The sequence below is a fragment of the Phaeodactylum tricornutum genome, chromosome 15 (genome assembly GCF_000150955.2).
Source record: "Phaeodactylum tricornutum CCAP 1055/1 chromosome 15, whole genome shotgun sequence".
NCBI lineage: Eukaryota > Bacillariophyta > Bacillariophyceae > Surirellales > Neidiaceae > Phaeodactylum > Phaeodactylum tricornutum.
This window is the reverse complement of record NC_011683.1, coordinates 694,244-714,041: the sequence shown is the minus strand read 5'-3', so window position 1 is coordinate 714,041 and position 19,798 is coordinate 694,244. Positions and strand designations below refer to the sequence as shown.

General features: G+C 50.5%; 6 protein-coding genes across 6 annotated transcripts; 2 read left to right on the top strand and 4 right to left on the bottom strand.

The window, feature by feature from the left end:
• Window positions 1–431: 431 nt before the first annotated feature.
• PHATRDRAFT_38361 (predicted protein) lies at window positions 432–2,422 on the top strand (the record flags this gene model as incomplete). The annotated part of the gene is made up of 2 exons (XM_002182408.1): window positions 432–2,367; window positions 2,409–2,422. The coding sequence occupies 2 exons, from the start codon at window positions 432–434 to the stop codon at window positions 2,420–2,422; spliced, it is 1,950 nt and encodes a 649-aa protein (XP_002182444.1).
• A 5,061-nt stretch (window positions 2,423–7,483) lies between these two features.
• Window positions 7,484–9,564, bottom strand: PHATRDRAFT_48012 (predicted protein). Its single transcript, XM_002182245.1, has 2 exons — window positions 9,235–9,564; window positions 7,484–9,129 (listed from the first exon to the last, which is right to left on the bottom strand). Exons 1-2 carry the CDS (start codon window positions 9,548–9,550, stop codon window positions 7,592–7,594), a joined length of 1,854 nt encoding a protein of 617 aa, XP_002182281.1. The 5' UTR covers window positions 9,551–9,564; the 3' UTR covers window positions 7,484–7,591.
• A 369-nt stretch (window positions 9,565–9,933) lies between these two features.
• Window positions 9,934–11,335, bottom strand: PHATRDRAFT_48011 (predicted protein). Its single transcript, XM_002182244.1, has 2 exons — window positions 10,985–11,335; window positions 9,934–10,712 (listed from the first exon to the last, which is right to left on the bottom strand). Exons 1-2 carry the CDS (start codon window positions 11,226–11,228, stop codon window positions 10,141–10,143), a joined length of 816 nt encoding a protein of 271 aa, XP_002182280.1. The 5' UTR covers window positions 11,229–11,335; the 3' UTR covers window positions 9,934–10,140.
• A 453-nt stretch (window positions 11,336–11,788) lies between these two features.
• PHATRDRAFT_48010 (predicted protein) lies at window positions 11,789–13,212 on the bottom strand. The gene has a single exon (XM_002182243.1). It carries the CDS (start codon window positions 13,042–13,044, stop codon window positions 11,809–11,811), a length of 1,236 nt encoding a protein of 411 aa, XP_002182279.1. The 5' UTR covers window positions 13,045–13,212; the 3' UTR covers window positions 11,789–11,808.
• A 663-nt stretch (window positions 13,213–13,875) lies between these two features.
• On the bottom strand, window positions 13,876–14,852 carry PHATRDRAFT_14518 (predicted protein; the record flags this gene model as incomplete). Its single annotated transcript, XM_002182242.1, has 2 exons — window positions 13,876–14,471; window positions 14,612–14,852. Coding segments are annotated over 2 exons (837 nt in total), but the record flags the coding sequence as incomplete, so codon positions are not given.
• Window positions 14,853–15,505: 653 nt separating this feature from the next.
• PHATRDRAFT_48008 (predicted protein) lies at window positions 15,506–16,672 on the top strand (the record flags this gene model as incomplete). The annotated part of the gene is made up of 3 exons (XM_002182407.1): window positions 15,506–15,697; window positions 15,774–15,936; window positions 16,063–16,672. Exons 1-3 carry the CDS (start codon window positions 15,637–15,639, stop codon window positions 16,670–16,672), a joined length of 834 nt encoding a protein of 277 aa, XP_002182443.1. The 5' UTR covers window positions 15,506–15,636.
• Between the last annotated feature and the right edge of the window lie 3,126 nt (window positions 16,673–19,798).

Below are 19,798 nucleotides of genomic sequence, written 5' to 3'. Positions count from 1 at the left end.
TGTCCCGTGTCGTTCCCAGTCACGACTAGGGACCGGAACCCCGCTTCGACACCAAGTCACGAATGCACGGTTGGGACGGAATACCCAGCGGGGAGGCAGGCCTCAACGAAATCACTGACTACCTATACAAGTGGGAACCGGTGACAGGCAAAACGAAGCCAGGAATTGACTAGACAAGGTAACAGTTGCCTTTGTCAAAGTAGTGTGGTGGAGCAGAGCAGAGGAGTAACAGTAACAAACAGTAAGGTAAGGTAGGGAGGGCAGGACACGAAACGACACGACGCGAACCAAAACACACGAGACACATTCGTACACAATACAGCACTCACAATCGACGACACGGGTAGTGCCGAAGGCAACGACGATACTGGGCAAACGTATTGTATTCGGCAAACCACAGATACTCTACCATTGTCAGCGTAGTCTCCCGCATGACGACGAATCAATTCCGGGACGATACGCCAGTGCCGACCGATACGGACGACGGCACCCTCACCAACAGTCACACTACCAACCACAACAACAACGACACTGCCCTGCTTTGGCACGCCGGGTCATCCCACTGCAATTTGCGTCCTCGTCCCAACGTCCGTCGCGTCTATCCCAGCATACGCGACCTTCCCAGCAGTCGCACCGTGGGTAGTCTCAGTCACACTCACAGCACCCACACTCTATTGACCTCCACATCTCCGGAACAGCCCCCCAGAATCCTCTACGGCATCCAGTCGTCCGACAGTTTGGAAGACGAGGCCAGCCATGGCCAAGATCATTTGCCGACACACGCCACTCTAGCCGTGACCTCACTCGACTCTACCCACTCCCGTACATCCTCTGCACCGCCCACCACCGAACACGATCACGGGCCCGGGCAACCACCATTGTTTGGACGACGACCCGTCGCGCAATCTCTGGAAGACGATGATGATGATGATGACGACGACGACAAACAAACACACGTAGGCCCACTCCCCGATCAATGGTTTGCCCTCGAAGCACGCAAATCCCCACCGTCGTCGTCGATAGTATCATCGGGACCGCTGAGCTCTCGGACGTCCACGACACCGTCCATACCCTTGTCACGGATCGCCCGCGACGTGTCGTTGGGCGTTGACAACCAACCCTTCCGACCAGTTCGCCACATACCCAGCTTGGATACCATCCTCAGCAATGGTACGAATCGCGGCGAGCAAACCACAGACGTACCTGCCTCGGTCGGGGAGGGATCCGTACCCAAACCATCCGCCTCCGTGTCGACACCCGGCGCGGAGGCCATGGCCTACGATGCATCCCTCGTGAATCCCAAAGACATGTCGGAAGACGACATGATACGAGCCGCTCTGGAAGCCTCACAGCAGACCCCGGAACCGTCGCGTCTGCCACTCGATGTTGCCCCATTCGCAGTGGACAACGACCAAATAGAGGCCTGGAAAGATAACGCTCGTACCGTACGCGTCATCTGCGCGTCGGACGATGTCGATTTGAGCGTCCTGGATTTTGCCTTGCAAGAATGTCAGAACGATTTGAAAGACATTGAAACCCTGATTAGTCAAAATTTCGACGAAGCACAAGTCGATCTCGACACCCTGTTGGAACTAAACGGTATTGTCTTGAACGCAATCGAGACGGGAAAAGACACAGCCAATAGTTTCAAAAAGCGAGCCCCAGTCTCTACCAAGATCGTCGATTTGGACGTGCACGAGTTGGTCGCCAACAAGGACGTCTTCAGTTTGATATGTATGCTGCGCTCGCCACAAAAGGATTTTCGTATGGAAGCGGCCCTCGCCCTACTGGATTTTGCACGGGCACAGAAAACGTGCGAAGGCGAAGAGCAGGACAACCGCATTCGTAGTGAGATCTGTAGTTTGGGGGGTATGCATTCGTTGTTGGCGTTGTTCCGAACGCAGGGCACCATTTACGAGTTGCGAGTGGTAGCGGCCCTGGCAGTGGCATACGTTGTCCCTACCTTTGCCGTTGCGTCATCCCAAGTCACACCCAGTTTGGGACTGAAAATTTTGGAGTGTTTGCGCTTTCTCATCACGGCACGGTCCGTCACACCCAACGATAAGAGTATTACCAGGGAAGAGAGTTTTGCCTCTTCGGCTTTCGGTTTGACGACTTTTTGGGTCAACCAACTAGAGCCCATGTTCACTGCAGAATACGGCTCGTCCAAACTCACCACTCAAGAGATGACAATCTTGGGCTCGCCGTCCACCTTCTTTGGCCACAACGTTTCAGATTCGGTTCGCATGGGGTGTTTGGGAGCAGCTGGTGTATTCGATCAACCCAAGGAATTGATTGAGTTGCAAGTGCTTTTGGACGAAACCGTCTCCTTGATCTTGAGCACTGCAAAAAAAGCAGACGCGAACTGTGAGTTTCGGGGAGGTGATCTAGTTCTTTTGGTTGAACAGATCTGTGCGATTGAAAGCGCCATACCGATTGCGGTTCGAGAAGGAATTTTGAGTGTCCTGCTTAGCTGGATACGTTGTCGAGATAGAGAAAAAATACGACCCGCTACTTCTTCGTTGAGATCTCTGACGTCGATCAAAGACAAGTATATGGCTGGGTGGATCCATTCGCAGATTGTCAATCAAGGAGCACTTCCCGACATTGTTGCCTTGACTCAAGATTTTTCTCTCGGTCCGGACGTGAGGCTCGCTATAGCTCAGATCCTCGCATCTCTTTGCGTCGCGCCTCACACCAGGGCAGTAGTTGTTGAGTCCGATTGCGTCCACTTTTTAATTGACATCTTGTTTGACCACTCAAACCCTGCTTCTCTGGATGTTGTACTTTTTGCGGCTGGTGCTCTTTTGCAGCTAGCAGCCGGTGCTGTTACCCGAGCAAGCGTCTTTAACGGCAAAGATACCGAATTTTCTTGCGGAGTTTCGTCTGACAAGCACGATAAGCTTGTCGAGTAAGTTTACATGTAATGACAGTTATGCATATCTCGCAGTCCAGTGAAACAGTGGTCTAAATTATTTTCTTTTTCCGATGCAGTGATATTGTTCAACGGGGAGCAGTCGCTTCTCTTGTCGCCATCGTACTTGAGCGACAAGGGAGATTAAAAAGGATTGCAATAGGGGTGCTCAGAGTTCTTAGCGAAGACACAAGCCCTGTCAGGCAGACAAGGCTCCGAATTTGTGAAGACGGCGCAGCCGCGGCCTTGGGAAAGACATTAAAAGTGGACGTGGATAGGCTTTTTGATGCTCTTCGGGAGGGTGGCCAAGTTGATAGAAATTTGACAAGTGACCTTGATGGCATTCATGAAACCCTGTGCACGTTGGCGAATGTTCTTAGGCCCATTAAGGGAGGGCTGCTGCAGAGCTCGGCTTGTCATCGGAGTGCGTCGAACGAGGAGCATGTCAGTACCAAATTGCTGATCGAAGGATGTTTCCAGACAGTACAGAGCGGGGGTTTGGAGTCGCTCCTCAGGATCGTTACGCTGCCTTTGGATGGCTCTTTAGCAAACTCTGCACAGAGTTCACGTTCATTGTTGTTAAAGGAGGCTTGTCGATCCCTTGTCTCGTTGGCTCCTCTTCTTCTTTCAAAGTCGGCGGCTTCGAGAGGCTTGTCGATTTGGGCAAGTGAAGTGTTGACTTCGCTCCACCGACTACTGAAAGAACTGGTTTTATTGAAGAGTGACTGCGATGACTACTCCCTCGACATGCATGTTACTGTCCTTCAGGGTATTGGTGCCCTGGCACAGTGTGCTCCCTTGCGTATTCGTATCGTTGACAAAATCCTTTTGTTCCTCGTCCAGGCCAAAACTATGAGCAAAAGCTCGGAGATCACTAAAGCTGCCAGTCGTGCGTTTGAGTCGTTAGGTTTTGACGAAGACACGGTGACTGTGCAAGTCGCTGGTACCAACTACAGCTTACTCGCTGATTGGTTTTGCTTGAAACGATCGCTTCTCTTGCAAGCGATGGCGCGTGTCGAAATTGCCCAAACTGTGCGAGCGCTATGGAACCTTCCGCTGAAAATGTCGGAGCTTATTCGCGATGTATCGGATACATCCAGAAGCGTGTCAAGCTCATCAGGAACCAACTTGTTTGGGAGCTTGGTAGATGACGAGGACACGGCCTTGTCTCGAGAAGCCCTTCTTCGCGAATATGGTGATGTGTACAATAGACCCGGAAACTCTCTGCATCTCCCACTCGAAGGCGATGACGAAAATAGCGAGCTGTCACGACAGATTTTCCCCATGAGCTCAACCTTGGCAGAAGCGGAGTGGATCTTTGAGCACCGGGCGAGGTTGAAAATCGGGACTAAATGTGTTGGGCTCTCAAGCCACGTTGCAGACTTTTTGCGTCATTGCATTCCTCCACGACTACTGCGAGACTTCATAGTCCCAATTAATACGTTCAGCCCAAGTGCTTCCTTTGATTTCCGCTCTTTAATGATGCCTCGGCGCCGCTACTTTTCGTTTCGTCGTGAAGGCCAGCTCCTGTCTCGCATTTGTGCCAACGAAGCTGGCAGTACGCAATCCAGCAGCGACCATTGGAATTTGGTGTTCACGAATAGTTCATTCGCTGGAGAGTTCTCGGAATCGCTTGTCGAAGTATTGTACCTGTGCCCGATGATTCGAGCACTTTCTTTTACGAAAGATTCCGAACGGAGGGCTACTGAGTCGAGTGACGACGAAGACGGTGCTGCGTTGCTGGCAAATCTTACAGCGTCTCTCCCTCCTTGGATATCTTGTCTCTCGTTCGATGGACTCCTGCATGATTCTGACGTTCAAGCTCTTGTAGCGGTACTTGAAACCATGGGAAAGCTCTCTTCTGGACAGGCGCTCGGTACCAAGCAACGAACAGATATTGGGCCCCTTTCTGGTTTGGACTCGTCACCCGAAATGCAAGCACAAGGAAAGTTTTGGCTCTTCGCTGTATCGCATTCTCCCGGAGTGACGGAGGAAGTCTGGCTTTCTCTCTTTGGCCTTATTGGGCGGAGCCAGACAATCCCCGTGGCACCACCCAAATCCCCTCTGGCTGCGCTTCGAGCCCTGGATCTGAGTTTCAACAATCTAGGAGATTCGCTGTGCGCAATGGTTCTCGAATTAGCCCATGACAAGGACTCAGGCTGTGTTTTGGAGCGCCTGGACCTCTCCGGAAATGAGATTGGAGTTGGTACCAGCGTCGTCAAAGCACTAAAAGGATACGTGCTATACCATCGACGGGAACAAATGTCCGGGCGCAAGACAGCTAAACACAGATGGCATAGATGGAAATCAACCTTGCATACACTCCACCTGGCTTCAAACGGGCTCCAGATAGGGAAAGCCTGGCTTGAGATTATTTCATTGTTGAAAAACAACGCCCTAGACCTGAAGGTACTAGACTTGTCGTCGAACAGACTATCTTTGGACGAGAACGATTATGACTGCGACGTTGTTGTTTCTTCGCTATTGAAAAACACGTCTCTCAGCCATCTGAACCTTTCGCAAAATTCCTTCACTGCGGAGAGTCTGGATCAAGTACTGAAACAACTTAAGCAAGCTGCCGGCGACTCCGGCCTACCTTCTTTGGACTTTGCCGAAAACACCCCAGAACTTTCAGAGGAACAAGCCAAGTTGATTCGAGAATTCTCTGAGCATTCCCGGACTGCCTTGCTGCAAAGATGTCTCAATGAACAAGCGAGCCCCGAAATGGTCCACGGGGAGCATGGAGAAGACTTGAGTAGTCGAGACTTAGTTGGTAGGGAGGCACGTGAAGAGGACGATGATACAGGTCAGCAAAGAGAGCATCCGCACTCTGTGTCTCCCTCGAATGTTGCTGTTGAAGATGTTGGAGCCGGGAATAGAATGATAGCAATGCTTTTTTCGGCCCCTTTAGCGTGGCGAGACGGCAATGGTACGATCCATCCATTCCCAAAGCTCGACTTCAATATGGAACGCGAGCTCATGTGGCAGTGCTTGAAGGAAGCCTCCCGTGACATTCAGCTCTCTTTCGACACTGCAACATGCAAACGACTGATAGCAGCAATGACAAAGCAGTGCACATGCTTGCATTATTCTGGGCACGGCCACGAGCAATATCTTCCGTTCGAAGATGAAAGTGGTGGACCGCACTGGCTCCAGGTCCAACAGATCAAGGAGTTGATAGCCTCGAGAGAAGGTGGTGCCCCGTTTCGCTTTGTATTTGTCTCGGCATGTTTTTCCGGCCTGGCCGGCGAAACTTTTGCTTCGGCGGGGGTTCCACATGTAGTTTGTTGTCACCAAGAGTTCGAGCTCAAAGATGCTGCTGCTCGTGCGTTCACTCGACAGTTCTATTTAGCACTGGCCGTTGGTCATACCGTCAAATACTCGTTCGAGCAGGGACGCAAAGCTGTCATGGCAACGCCCAATCTCAAGAATGCTGACGCCGAGATGAAGAAATTTGTTTTGCTTCCGGCAGACGGGAATCATCACGTCCCAGTTTTCGACGCAAAGCCTGTACTGGAATGGCCGAGAAGAGGAAATAAAATATCTACGTCTAGAGATAGAAGAGGCAGCCGTAGTAAGACAAAGGCCATCGGTGGAACAAAGACGAGCGAGCTTAGCGTCCGCAACATGATTCAGGAAGATCCTTCTCCCTCTCCTCCGCATTTCTTCATGGGACGAGAGGTTGACATGTATCTTATTTTACGAGAAATACTGGGCAAGCGCTTGGTCAGTGTCGTAGGTGAGATTGGGGTCGGTAGATCATCTTTGGTTCTGGCGCTTGCTCACTACATCAACGAACGAGCATCCACGATGACGTTCATTGATCGAATCTACTACATAAAGGCGAAACAAGGAGAGAAACGGAACCGCGTAAGAGCTTTGGTCCAAGAACTTGGACAGAAAGTGGCGGGCTGGAGAAAGATGGATATTCCGTCTACAGGAGATGATACTGAAACTCAATTCGACGCGGTTTGCAGGATTTTGAAAAGCGAAAAGGCTTTGATCATTTTTGATCATGTGGAACTTCTCGAGAAGGCAGACGAAGCCAATGAGTTTCCGGTGTTGCTGAGCAATCTATTTCGGGAAACGAGAAACGTTCGCGTGCTATTGACTGCAAATGCGCCACTGGGAATCCCGTCGCTTGGTGGTCAGGTAGAACACCACTACCGATTGGGGCCCTTGAATTTTGGAAACTCGGTACGGCTCTTCTCTAAGCTAACTCCCCACCTATATACTCCTTCGGACCGACGCACTTTTATTGAAAGGTTGCTAACGAACGAATCGGAAGTGGAACTCTTGCCAATCGACTCGGCCTTGGGGGAAGCCACAAGACATATCTTTGCCGCTACGGGCAACGGAATCCCTTCACAAATTGAAAAGGCTGCATATACGATCAGCGCCGATAATTTTCGGGATCTGTCGAGCGGTAGGGTTGGGCAGATCCGTGGCACCAGCGATGACATTGACGTAAAAACCACAAAAGCGAAATTCACTGAAAGCCGCAAAGATAATGTGCCTTAACGTCCCCTTTTTTAGATTGTATATTTCCGGTGGAGGAGTTGTAGTTCTAGACAGGCAATACAGACTGTATTTAATATTCACAAATGTTCTTGACAAATACTTTACATTGCTTGTCACAATGCTTCCTGCACTATACAATGAGAAAGGCTCCCACCTTTAAACGGCGCGGCAGACTCGAAGCACTGTCTCTTTCCCCAGACGCACAGATTGGTTCGCAAAAACCCATCCACTTTTTCCCTTCGAAATACGATGTTCCAATATTGTGACTCCACTCGATGTTTTGAGATCATCCACTTGAACTTTAAAGGACACTCCGGCACGCTTACTACGCTGGACTTGCAGAGTAAACCGTGCATGGTTGGCTTCCACATCTGGGCCGAGCCGGAAAGATTCTCCCTTGGTGTTCGGTTTGGATCCGATCGTGATTACCTCAGAACTTCCTTCCGTCAAGCATATCTTTCGTCCACGGCTAGGCCCAGCGGTGACCTTGAGCCAAACTGTCAACAGACCCGGTTTCTGGTTCTCGTCCGATGCCAGTTCCATCGTTTCCTCTTGAACCGAGGCGACGGACATCATGGCAGGGGATCCCAATGACGAGTTCAGGGGATCATGAGTTGTGTAGAATGTCTCATCGTCGGACTCGTAGTCTTTCGCGTCGTCCATACTTACGTCACCGTCGACATCTACGGCTGGCTCGGCCGGTGAAAGTCTTCCGGGCGATCCTTCATCACTGTTACTGTCCAAAAAGTAGCGCGAGCTCGGTGGTCTATGCTTGGGAGACGCCCGCGATTCCAATGAGCTGCGTTTGGCAGCCCGCTGAGCTCGTTCCGAAGTACGCGATACAACCTTTGATGCTTGACTTTGGATCTCCGGAGCTCCCATATACTCCCGTGCCCTGCGACGAGCGTCTTCAAGCTGATCCCGATGCGATACTTTCAAGCTATTCTTAGATTTAGATACGGGTGGCGCTTTCGCTGTTCCCGCGGCCTGCGATTTCGGCACGGTTTTAGGAAAGACCAATTTGTGTAAAACATGTTCCAGCGCGCTCCAATCCGGATGTTCGTTAAATTCACATTCCCATACAATATGCAAGGCATCACGAATGGATTTAGCAATCGACGGAGGCATCCTTTGGTAAAATTCAGACTTTGGGTCCGTCACTAGGCGCTTTTTGAGTTCACCAATCTGCTCGGTGGAAGCGCCGTGGCTCCACGGTAAGAATGTTGGAACGTCCGTCCCGCGAGTCGCCTCGTATCGCCGTAAGGTGCCCTCCTGTGTGGCTTGGGTACGAATCACTAGCTCCGCAAGAACGTAGAGAACCGACTCAACGTCATCCCGAAATGAGTGCGTTTGCAATGCGTGCACATGGAGACTTGCGTACAAAGGAGTCCCCGCCATTTCCGGCTTGGTCACGTTCTGGAGCTTTCCGCCGACCATCTTGGAGGGCTCGGCCATGGCGAGATCAATTACGCGAATCCGGGCTTCTAGTGTAGAAGATACTTTAGAGGCTCTGGCCAGCATGAAGTTTTCGAGCTTGACATCCGTGAGGAAATGACATTGAGCGTGAACCGCTTGCAAAATGTTCAAGAGCTGGAGGGCAACCGGTCCCAAGTCAATTTTGGGCCGCTTTACTAACAGAGGAACAATATTTTCGAGCGGCAAGTCCATGCGCTCCAGAAACAAGCAATTAAACCCTGCGTAAATCGACATGAATCAGCGATTGAGAATATTGCGGGAACGTACATCCCGGTAGGAATTTCTAGAAATCGAAAAATACGGTGCAAAATTTGGACACTTACCGCTGACTTCCTTAAATGCTTGGGGGGAAGCGACCTTGGGGATAAAGGTCCCTTTTAGAGATCCCAAAGCATTTTGATATACCACGGACTCGCGGTAGATCGCGTTCGCGTTTTGTTGTGCGGGCGACAGCTGTCGTCCTTTGGTCTTGACCGTCGGCACGGGGGCGAGCTTGACGGCGAACTCGCTGACGGCTCCGTTCGCCAAGACTTCGTGGACGGTTCCTTGGACACCGGATCCAATCTTCTTCCCTACTACCCAATTCTTCTTGTCATCTAGGACTACTCCCTCCGCGGAACGAGTGACAGAAGGCGCCATGGTGATCAATCAAATAGTGATCGTGGAGTGCACGACCGGAATGGTATCCCCGACCGCCACGGCACGACCGTTTGTAAAAAACCGTTTGAACGTTATTTTACTATATTAGAAAGACAAAGTAGATGTCAGGTTCATTAAACAGATTGCCCCGTAGAATTCCATGCGACACTACCTCTGATTGTGATTGACTGTGAAGTGTAAAAGGAAATTCATGGGTAGTCGTGTCTGTCTGTCGATCATTCACTCCAGCGCAACTCGTACAGAGCAACATCCGAGAAAGAGCCAATCCAAGAGATCATCCTCGGAAATTGAAGGTGAATGAAGATAGAGACGGCATTTGTTCGAGGATGAAGATAGACCAGCAATTTAATTGAACTACATTTGCGGAGCGCGAATCGGTGTTGCTTCTCTATAGACTCTTTAGAGGAGATTAAAAAAGTACAAAGTAGTAGGTAGATCCTAAAGCAGTGCGTTGACTGTGAAAGAGAGCTGCCACGAGATTAATTGTCGCAAAGGCGCAGATCGGACTGTTCTTACAGTGAATGTGTTTCGCAACAGTGCAGCTTCCGGGGCAAAGACTCCGGCCATACTTAGCCCATCAAATTTTCCAACGATTCCTTCAGACGCAAACCTTTGCCCGGAATAAAGGTACCTTTCGTGTTTTTACGGGCCTTGAACGTCTCCAAGGCGGGATTGACGGCCATCAAACTGTCAAAGGATTCGTGCTCTCGAAGGCCCTTGCCTGGAATGAAGGTACCTTTCGTGTTTTTACGGGCCTTGAACGTCTCCAAGGCGGGATTGACGGCCATCAAACTGTCAAAGGATTCGTGCTCTCGAAGACCCTTGCCCGGAATAAAGGTACCTTTCGTGTTTTTACGGGCCTTGAACGTCTCCAAGGCGGGATTGACGGCCATCAAACTGTCAAAGGATTCGTGCTCTCGAAGACCCTTGCCCGGAATAAAGGTACCTTTCGTGTTTTTACGGGCCTTGAATGTTTCCAATGCAGGATTTACGGCCACCATGTTGTCGAAGGATTCGTGCTCTCGAAGACCCTTGCTCGGAATAAAGGTACCTTTCGTGTTTTTACGGGCCTTGAATGTTTCCAATGCAGGATTTACCGCCACCATGTTGTCGAAGGATTCGTGATGACGCAAGCCCTTACCTAAGTATGATCGAACGGAGGGATGGAACAAGTCAATGAAGGCAGTCCAAACAAAGCACACGCCACGAACTGTCTCTACAAAAAAGGCACTGGCCGACGTATTGCGATTCAAACAAAACGTTCAATAGCTACGACAGGACCAGAAAAGGCAAACGCTTGCTAGACTGTGTGGCTTCTGTTATTGACGAAATCACGCACATACTTTGGAGGTTTTCTTTCAAAGCCTGGGTTTCCGACAAGACTTCAGAGAAAACACGCTCACGGCAACTTACCCGGAACAAAGGCACCTTTGGTATTTTTGCGAGCCTTGAACGTTTCCAGCGCTGGGTTGGCGAGAGCGTTGGCTTCTTCAGGAAGGCAGCCCCCCACGAGACCGGCAAACGCCAGACCGAGCGCCTGGCGGCGGTTCAACATCTCACATTGGATCCGGGATTCCTTCGTAGTCGATGTCGTGACGGGTGCAAAAGCGCTCGCTGTGTAAGCTAGCAGAGTTAAGGCAAGGATGAATCGCGACATGACTTATACGAAGGCTTGGATAAGATCTGCGGTGCAAGAGGATTTGGGTAGAAACGCGCAACGGCAACGATAACAGAAAGTAGAAACTTTAAAGACTGGTGTTGGTTTGGTCTTGCTGTGAGGCTCCCGCTCGCTCATCGCTGGATAGATTGAGTAGCGTTTTGGGTGTCACAGAATTGCACGGAACGCTGTACTGGATTTTAGATATGCACAAGTTGAAGAACACTTGTCAATCATTTGTGTTCGCCTATCTGAATGAATGTATTTAGTGTTACCGATCGATTCGAGATTTTCTTTCCATGGGTGTGTCTGGCAAACAACAGACGCCACGTCAGGCTTCGTCCCCCCCGTTCCGACAGTCTTCTCGCGGACCGGCCGGACTATCATCGACAACTAACCGTACTCAGGTTCTCGGACACCACGACCAAGTCTTTTTGGCATTACCACGGGAATTGCAGTTCGTCTCGAAAGGATCCAATCGTAGTCCTCACACGGCGTATAGTCATACAGTAATGAGTTAGTACCACGCAGTGTCTAGAAATAGTTAAAACTTGGTAATGGGCAATGTGCAGGGGATTGACTATCCTTCAATTTTAATTCCGTATCCAAACCTCATTTGTTGCTTGGCATGATCCATATCCGCCGAAAAGTTGATAGTCGGACTGCCTTGTCCCATTCCGAGCTTGGCTTCCAGCACGGACTGTAGATGTCCGGAACCGTCCACACACAGATTCAGCGTCGATCGGCTGAGTTTGAACTCGGCCGCCACGAGGAGTTGAGATTCCAGCGACAGCGGAGAAAATTCCAAACTGGAGGCTAGCGTTACACGATTGGGTGTAACCACGCGTTTGTAATCCAGCGAAGCCATACCCTGTCCAGGCTTGAACTGGGCACACAGGGTCGAGGATCCGGCCGTTTCCATACCCGTCGCCGGTTTGGCTGGTGTCGTCGTGGGCAAGTCTTCTTCCCCCGTCAACGCCGGCATGGTATATTTGAGGGCGTAGTTGGTTTGAAAAGAGCCATTGGCACCGACGTACATGCCGTCACCACCCATGTGCAGGGCGGGTGTTAGCGCCTGCATGTAATTGCATCCCAACACGACGCCACCGCCCATACTGCCGTACCGCAGATTACCCATCCAGGAGTGCCCACCAAAGTCCACTTCGCCCAAAAGCGTATCGTTCTGGCCCTCAGCACTGACGCCGATTTGCAGTTTTCCCATGGCGAGTCCTCCGAGGAGTGCCCGATGAACTCGTCCATTGACGGAAGCCTGTCCGGGATCCCAACGAGCCATCATGAAACCGGCCTCGTCCGCAACCTGGGTGACGAAAGAATATGTAGAAGTGCGTCCGTCCGGAAGCATGGAGGTTCCCAACCAGAAATTGTGCAGGACTAGCATGAAGGGACTGGCTTGTTTGTTAATGTCGCAACGGAATCCGTCAAAGGTATCGAGCATGAAGAATCGTTTGCCTTCCCCAATTGCTTGTTCGAAAGGTCCAGGGTTGACGTAAGCGGAAGCGGCCTGAGCTGCGGACGCAATGTCATCACTCTTGGCTTCCTCGCCCGACGCCGGGGGCGGAGGAGGCGCACTGCTGCTACTCGGAGATTGCGTACTACTCTTGCCGGTGGTGCTACTCCCGGAATCCACCGGTAAGGGCGGCGGCGGAGGCGGGGGGTCTTCGCACGCCGTAGTAGCAACCGCAGACAAAGTACTCGGCAGTAGCAGCGTCGAGAGTGGTACACGTCGGAAGGGAAGGCTCGCACACGGAGTGCCACCGTGCACGGCGGACCCATCCCGCGATTGTGAAGTCCCCATTCGGTGCGAGCGATCTGACTGTACACACAGAAAGCGAGAGAGAGAGAAGCCCCGAGGACTCTACGAATTGCAGACGTTCCGACCGATGATGGAAGCAGAGAAAGAGAGCTTTGTCGACAACACCACCGCGATAGGTAGGTAACGTTGTCGGACAGAGCACACGGTAAGGTATCGGTGTATCGGTAACAGTCGCGGTTCCGTAGTAGTAAGCAGGAGAGTTTTTCTCGTCTCCTCTTTCGTCGTCCCAAGCTTCCGCGGTACGGAGCGCGGGTTATCAGCCGCGAGAGTGTCGTTGGACGACAGACAGACGGAAGACTACAGACTACGGAATGGAGAAGAAAAAAGTACCTACTATACTAGGGTAGGGACGAAGAATACCTCCTTTCTCACAGTCGGTGCCGCCAACCTTCACTCTAAGGACTTCCTGCACGAATCTTGCTTACCGGTAGGGTTGCCTCATTTTTTACATTTGTCAGATGGACAAAAAACTGTCTTGCGTGGAGGTCATCCAAACCGAAAGAGCTGTCCGTATGGGAAATACAAGCATTAACTGTAAAGCATGTTTATGTGTCATACAGTGTTCTCTGTCCTCAAGTAGGCAAATCTAATGTGAATGGATTCCAAGTCTATTTATTGGTAGAGCCAAAGTTGGGACCTCACCGATCTGCCGCGCTACTTGTTTTCCTCTGCCTCCCATTCTACCTTTTTCTGGTCCGTCTCGGCTTGTGCCCGGGCGACGACTATGTCCTGGAGCCGACGCACTCGAGCTTCCTCCGATTCCACGACGCCCCCGCCTCCGCCACTTGCGGCGCCCACGCGACCCAAACCTCCAATCAGAGTGGCGTCAATCTGGGATAAACTAGGAATCAGCTCGGCTAGCTTTTTGCGGTACAACGGATCTTCCTGGAGTGGGTTGTATTCTAAATAAACCGTCTGCAGACTTTCACCCAACGAGGATAAATTCTGGACGTCGTCGAACGTTGCAATTTTGTTGCCCGACAGCCATAGTTCTTCCAACGATTTTAAATGTCCAAGTTGATTCACTTGGGTCAAACGATTGCGACTCAAGTCCAGGACGTTCAACAGCTCAAAGGTTTGACCCAGCCCCGACGGTAAGATGGTGCCCTCCGTCGCGATGCCGTTGTGCGCCAGGTACAATTCTTCCAACGTTTCCGTCTGCGACGTCAAGTTTTCGACTTGCGTTAACCGGTTTGACTGAATATCGAGTCGGCGTAGCTTTTTCAGAGTGGACAGTCCCTCGATGCGTTCGATTTTGTTCTTACCCAACCACAGTTCTTCCAAATGGACGAGAGGAGCGAGCTCGGCCGCGTCCATTTCGCGAATGCGGTTGGCACCCAAGTCAATTTTGCGCAATTTGGTCAAGGACCCCAGCCCTGCCATGTTTCTGAGCTTGTTGTTGGCCAGGTCTATGGTAGTGGGAAAGAGGCGATGGTTATTAGAAATTGCACCTGAGTAAGAAGCGTGAGGAAAAAGCACTGGACCTTCCCACACGCGCCCCTGGACACACGTATATCCCCCATTTATATGCATACATATGTGTACTTACAAAGCTCTTGTAAATTTGGACAAAACATAACCGGTTGCATATCTCGAATCACATTGTAGCTCATGTCGAGGACACGGAGCGTCTTTCCCGGGGCACCATCCTCTCCGTCCCCCAAACAGGCGAGTTCTTCCACTTGATTGTCGTAAAGCTCCAGCAAATCCAGTTGAACGAAATGCTCCAAACCTTCCATGACGCGAATCAACTGTGAGCGCAGGACAAGTTGGGACAAATTCGGATTCATCGAGGCGGAAAAATCCTCCCCGATTTTGGTAATTTTTTGACCCGTCGTTCCTACAATAATAATTTCGGTGTCGTTCACGTCGAGTTCCATGACGTCTCCGGGATAGCGCAATTGTGCAGTGGGAGGAATGTTGCCCATTTGCGTCCATTGTACCGGCAGTGTGGGTCCTTGCACTTGCGCAACCCGTACGGTGGTGCTTGGCGTGACGGCGGTTTCCGCATCCTCCGGATGAGCCTCGGTGCCGTCGTGGACGTTTTCTTGCGCTTCTCGATCGGGATTGGACATTGGCGGCGGGTGAAAATCAGCGTTGAAAGGTACGTGCGTGTTTTACAGGTATTGAATTGTGAGTTGGGAAACTGCTCTCGTGTCAAAAGGGGGTTTGAAGTAGAGATTCCTGAACGGGAGTCAACCATGCAATCGAGGGGGGTTGATCTTTGCCATCACGATCCAAGATGCGAACGATTCGGATCCCTGACTACGAACGACCCCGGGCCTTTTTGTTATGATTGTTGTGTTCCCGTGCTGCAAGTGCATTACCCTACCCCTTCTGTAAAACGATTCGTGTTTGCTGAATCCCCGTGATTCACAGTCGCCCTTTTCACGGCTTGTTTTTATTGTTTCATAGCAGTGGATTGTCTTTACGCCTTGCTACTCTCAAGAGGGAGCGAGAGCGAGTGCTATTGTGTCAATCTCACGGGCGACCAGCACTCGGTGCACTGGAAAACCAACGGGCAGTCTCGTTGGGAAGCACCGATTGTAGCAAAAAACTAGCAACACAGAGCCAATGGATCCACGGACAATCAAACGGCCTCGATCGTCGACACCGTCCAAAGGGGGACGCAACGGTACGCACGTACACAATCGACTACGAGCATGGACTGGTCCAAAACTGGAAGCTGACTCGTTTCTTTATTTTGCCAGATGATTCGAATGCCCCGCCGAAGAAAAAGAAAACCAAAAAGAGCAAGCGCAACCGCATCAACAGCGAGTATGGGGACGACGACGCCACGAACAACGCCGGCGCGGGGATCAAGAAACACAAGAGTCAACACCATCACCACTCCAGCACAAACTCCATGGAAAGGTACGTGTATATTTTTAATGTACGATATTGTTCATCAACGTGTGTACGGCGTGGAAAACGTCCGCTTCTGTATGTCAAGGATTTTTCATCTTGCTCATTGCTTTGTTTTGACTTCCTGTTCCTTAGCACGGCGACCGCCGAAGGCCAAATGATGTGGCAAATGCTTTCGACTTTTTCGCATTTGGAGCAAAGTCGCTTTGAAGCGTACCAACGTGCTACGTTTTCGCAGGATGCTGTGAAAGCTTGGGTTGCCGCAACCCTGTCAAATCGGTACGGATTGGCCGAACTGCGACCGTTGGAAGATTTGGTATCTCCCGGCCAGGCCTCGGATATCGGCATGATTGTCAGTGCGCTGGCCAAAATATACGCACAAAGGCTCGTGAGTGCGGCGAAAACTATTCAGGGGAACGAGTCTGCGGAGCCGGCACCGTTATTGCCTGAGCATATACGAAAGGCGTGGGAGCAGCGTACTCGACAAGGGCTGGATCCAGGATTCTTTTTGCAATCGTCTTCCGGAATCGGAGGACCCGTAGTGGCGGACAACCACAATCTACGCAGACTGGCGGCATTGGCAGCACAAGAGGAACACGATAAGCAAGAGGCTACAGCGGAAGAAAGGCAGGAAGACGTAACGATGAAAGACGCAATCCAAGTGGAAATGCGGCAAGTCCGCTCCCAGCAAACACCGCGAACGACGCTACAACCCCAGCCAAAACTACAACGTAAGCACTCATAACTTATTGGTATTATTTCCGAGTCCATGTAGTTCCGTCAGAGTGAGCGTACGAAAAACTCAGGTTGCTGGAAATGTCATTCGTCACGAGGACCTTAGGTGTACAGCACAAGAAAAAGAAGCAAAATCACCAAAGCCAACAGGATCGCAATTATTAGACAATTCTTGGTCCCACCAGCCCGTTCGATAAATTCTTTGGTTTTCCGTGTCACCAAATTTAAATCTTCCGCGGCCTCGTCCAAGTCTTCTTCCATCTCGTCCAGCATTCTATTTTGAAAGCCGAGTTCTTCATTGATCGCCATACTCATTTTGCCTAATCGTTCGGCCGACTGCCCCAGCATTTCAAGCCCATGATCTTGTTCTTGAAATAGCTGCTTTTGCCGGTTGATACCGCTCGATGCGAAATCACTTCCCCCGCCGTTGTCGCTGCTATCGTCGCTGAAATCATCCAAGTTCAGCTGACTGTAATCCGGCGTGCCCGTATTATTTCCAAAATTCATTTTGGGCTCAAAATTGAGGACGCTCTAGTAACGTTAGTTTGAAATGCGGATCTTGCGAGTATGGCCACTTATGTGTACGACAACGTTGCGTGTTGCTTCACCGCTATGCTTTTCCTTCTGGTCCTGTTGCAACGGGGGTTGGCTCTTCCTTGTCGGCTTTCTCCTTCGCGGTAGCTATCAAAAGTCATACGGAAAGCGGAGTGGTTTTAACCGCTCAAGGAATCAATCGTGGACCAAAGTAACGGAGAAAGATGGCCGCCAAAAACAAATAGTCTTCTAGAGCACTTTGCTCCTATCCCACGAGGCTAACCCAGCAGTGACATTTCCATGCCAAAAAAAACCCCACTGAGATTCTACGGCAGTTCCGCAGGCTGGATTTCACCAAGTGGCCAAAACACTTGATAAATCTTGATCCGTTGAAAAAAGTGCAGTATGTGAAAAGGGCAATTGATATCTTTTACCGTTAAGGATTGTCCTCGAAATAGCAATCCTAGCACCTGCTGACTTTGGAAATCATGTATGTGGATGGAAGGTCACATAAGATAAAATCAGGCTACCATAAGGAATCATTATTAGGATGGAAAGTGAAGTCCTTTAAATGAGTATGATCTGGCAATTGAAAGCTCCTTTCGCAACGTCCAAACGCATCAGTTGCGAAACGGGATGCTCTTTCACATTGCCTATTTTGCATCACACATTACTCTTCCAAGACAGAGTCTATCTTTCACTCGACAAAACACAATATTTTGCGAGGATTGGATATACCAGTCCCAGCCACATTTACCTCGGTTCCAACCTCTTTCCTCCATTCCGAGTAGAACTAACTGTCAGCTTGTCCTTTCCACCTCTCATTGAGAAGTATCTGCGTATCTCAGCAATGACCATGTAAGTCGGAATTCAACATTCGTGATGGATCATTCGAATGTCATCCGTTCAAGCACTCACTGGACGTCTTTTGTTATCTCTTGTTTTGCAGTCATCGTACGATTCTTTGTCTTCTCCTGGCGCTTGCTACGCTAGTATCAAGTATCAACGCCGATACAGGATCCCAGCATCACGCTGAAACGGGAGCAGGGATCCGCCGTGCTCTGCGCCGCAACCGTGATAACCGCCACTCCGAAAATACTCACTCGAAGTCATCTCCGCTTACAAAGGTAGCAAATGAAGTGATTCTAGTCGACGAGGAAGCAGACATATCTGTATCGGGCGGGGGCGCGGGTGCTGCACAGTTTAGCGCTTCCGCAAGCGGAGAACTCGGAGGTAATGTGGAGACATCATCGGACTTATTGGTTGAATCGGATGTGGTTGGCGACTCCAACACGGACTCAAGTGCCGGAACAAGCGTAACGTCATCGATTGAGACCGAAGAGGAAACGGATGAAATGGACTCTAACGTGAGCAAGACCGGAAAATCCGAATCTACGGTGACCGGGGATACGGCCATCGCGTCGTCTGCCAGAAACGGAGAGACAGGCGGAAGAGCTGAAACAAAAACAGACCTTTCTGCCGGCGATGGAGCGGGTGGTTACACCAACATTGCCGAGGAATCTTCCACCTCCACAAGCATTCAAGCAACAGGAACAGGATCTTCGGCTACATCAAGCGCCACAACGTCGACTTCGGCCTCTGCAACAACTGAAAGCCCCCCGTAAACTCTCACCTTTGCTTTTGTCAAACAAAAAAGCTTTTGCAAGGCAAGACATGTCCATCAACAATGGAAAGACATCTCAATGGTCCGAGTTCAACTATAAGAAGTTAATTGTTCCATTTTATTCTGAGCTGTTGGATTGTACGTGTATGGCTAGCGAATCGTATGTACTCGCTCATCGATAGCTCCGGATTTTCCGTCTTCATTTCAACATCTGATAAGTTACGAAATTTTATTTACCATGAAAGATCATCTAGAATCAATATGCTTGGTTGGATCATTTCCATCTGGAATAGAATACCTAATCGAGAGCCATTGTCACCAAGGTGTGGAGGGTTTTTCCATTTCACTGTCATTGGATGTGTGTAGTCTTGTACGACAAAGTCACAGTGAGTTATGGAATAGATTAGGCAAAGAAACCGTTGAATGGCGGGCTGCTTAAGGTTCGTGCTCTCGTCAACAATAAATTCTGTACTGGCTGTCCCACTCGGATCCCGACCTCGAAAGCTCTCGTCGTCTGTCGGTAGTAGAGCGCACGTTTCGGCGTCACTCCCACTGGTCTAATCTACGCACAGACAACGGCAAAGCACCCCGCTACAAAAAGCAACAGGAACTGGGGCAACCAACATACCAAGATAGTGTACCTCTGACTGTGAGTTCTAACGTAAAATCACCTTTGCGTATAAAGTGGCCGTCTGACTTCACTCTAGAAGAAATTTTCAACCTAACTATCACGGCATTGGAGAAATGGCACGCCGCGGAAAACTATTCCCACGGAAGCGCGCGTTGTTCCAAACGAGTCTGTTCCTTCTTTGTACCACGGAATCAGTTGTCAATGGTCGCTTCTCAGACGATCCGGATCTTCCGTCCTTTTCCCATAGACCGTCGCTACACACAGCGCGTTCTTCGACGCGAGCTGCGATGGTTCGTCCGGAGACGGACCGCTGGGACGACACCAACGGTGACGTTTCCTTTTCGATC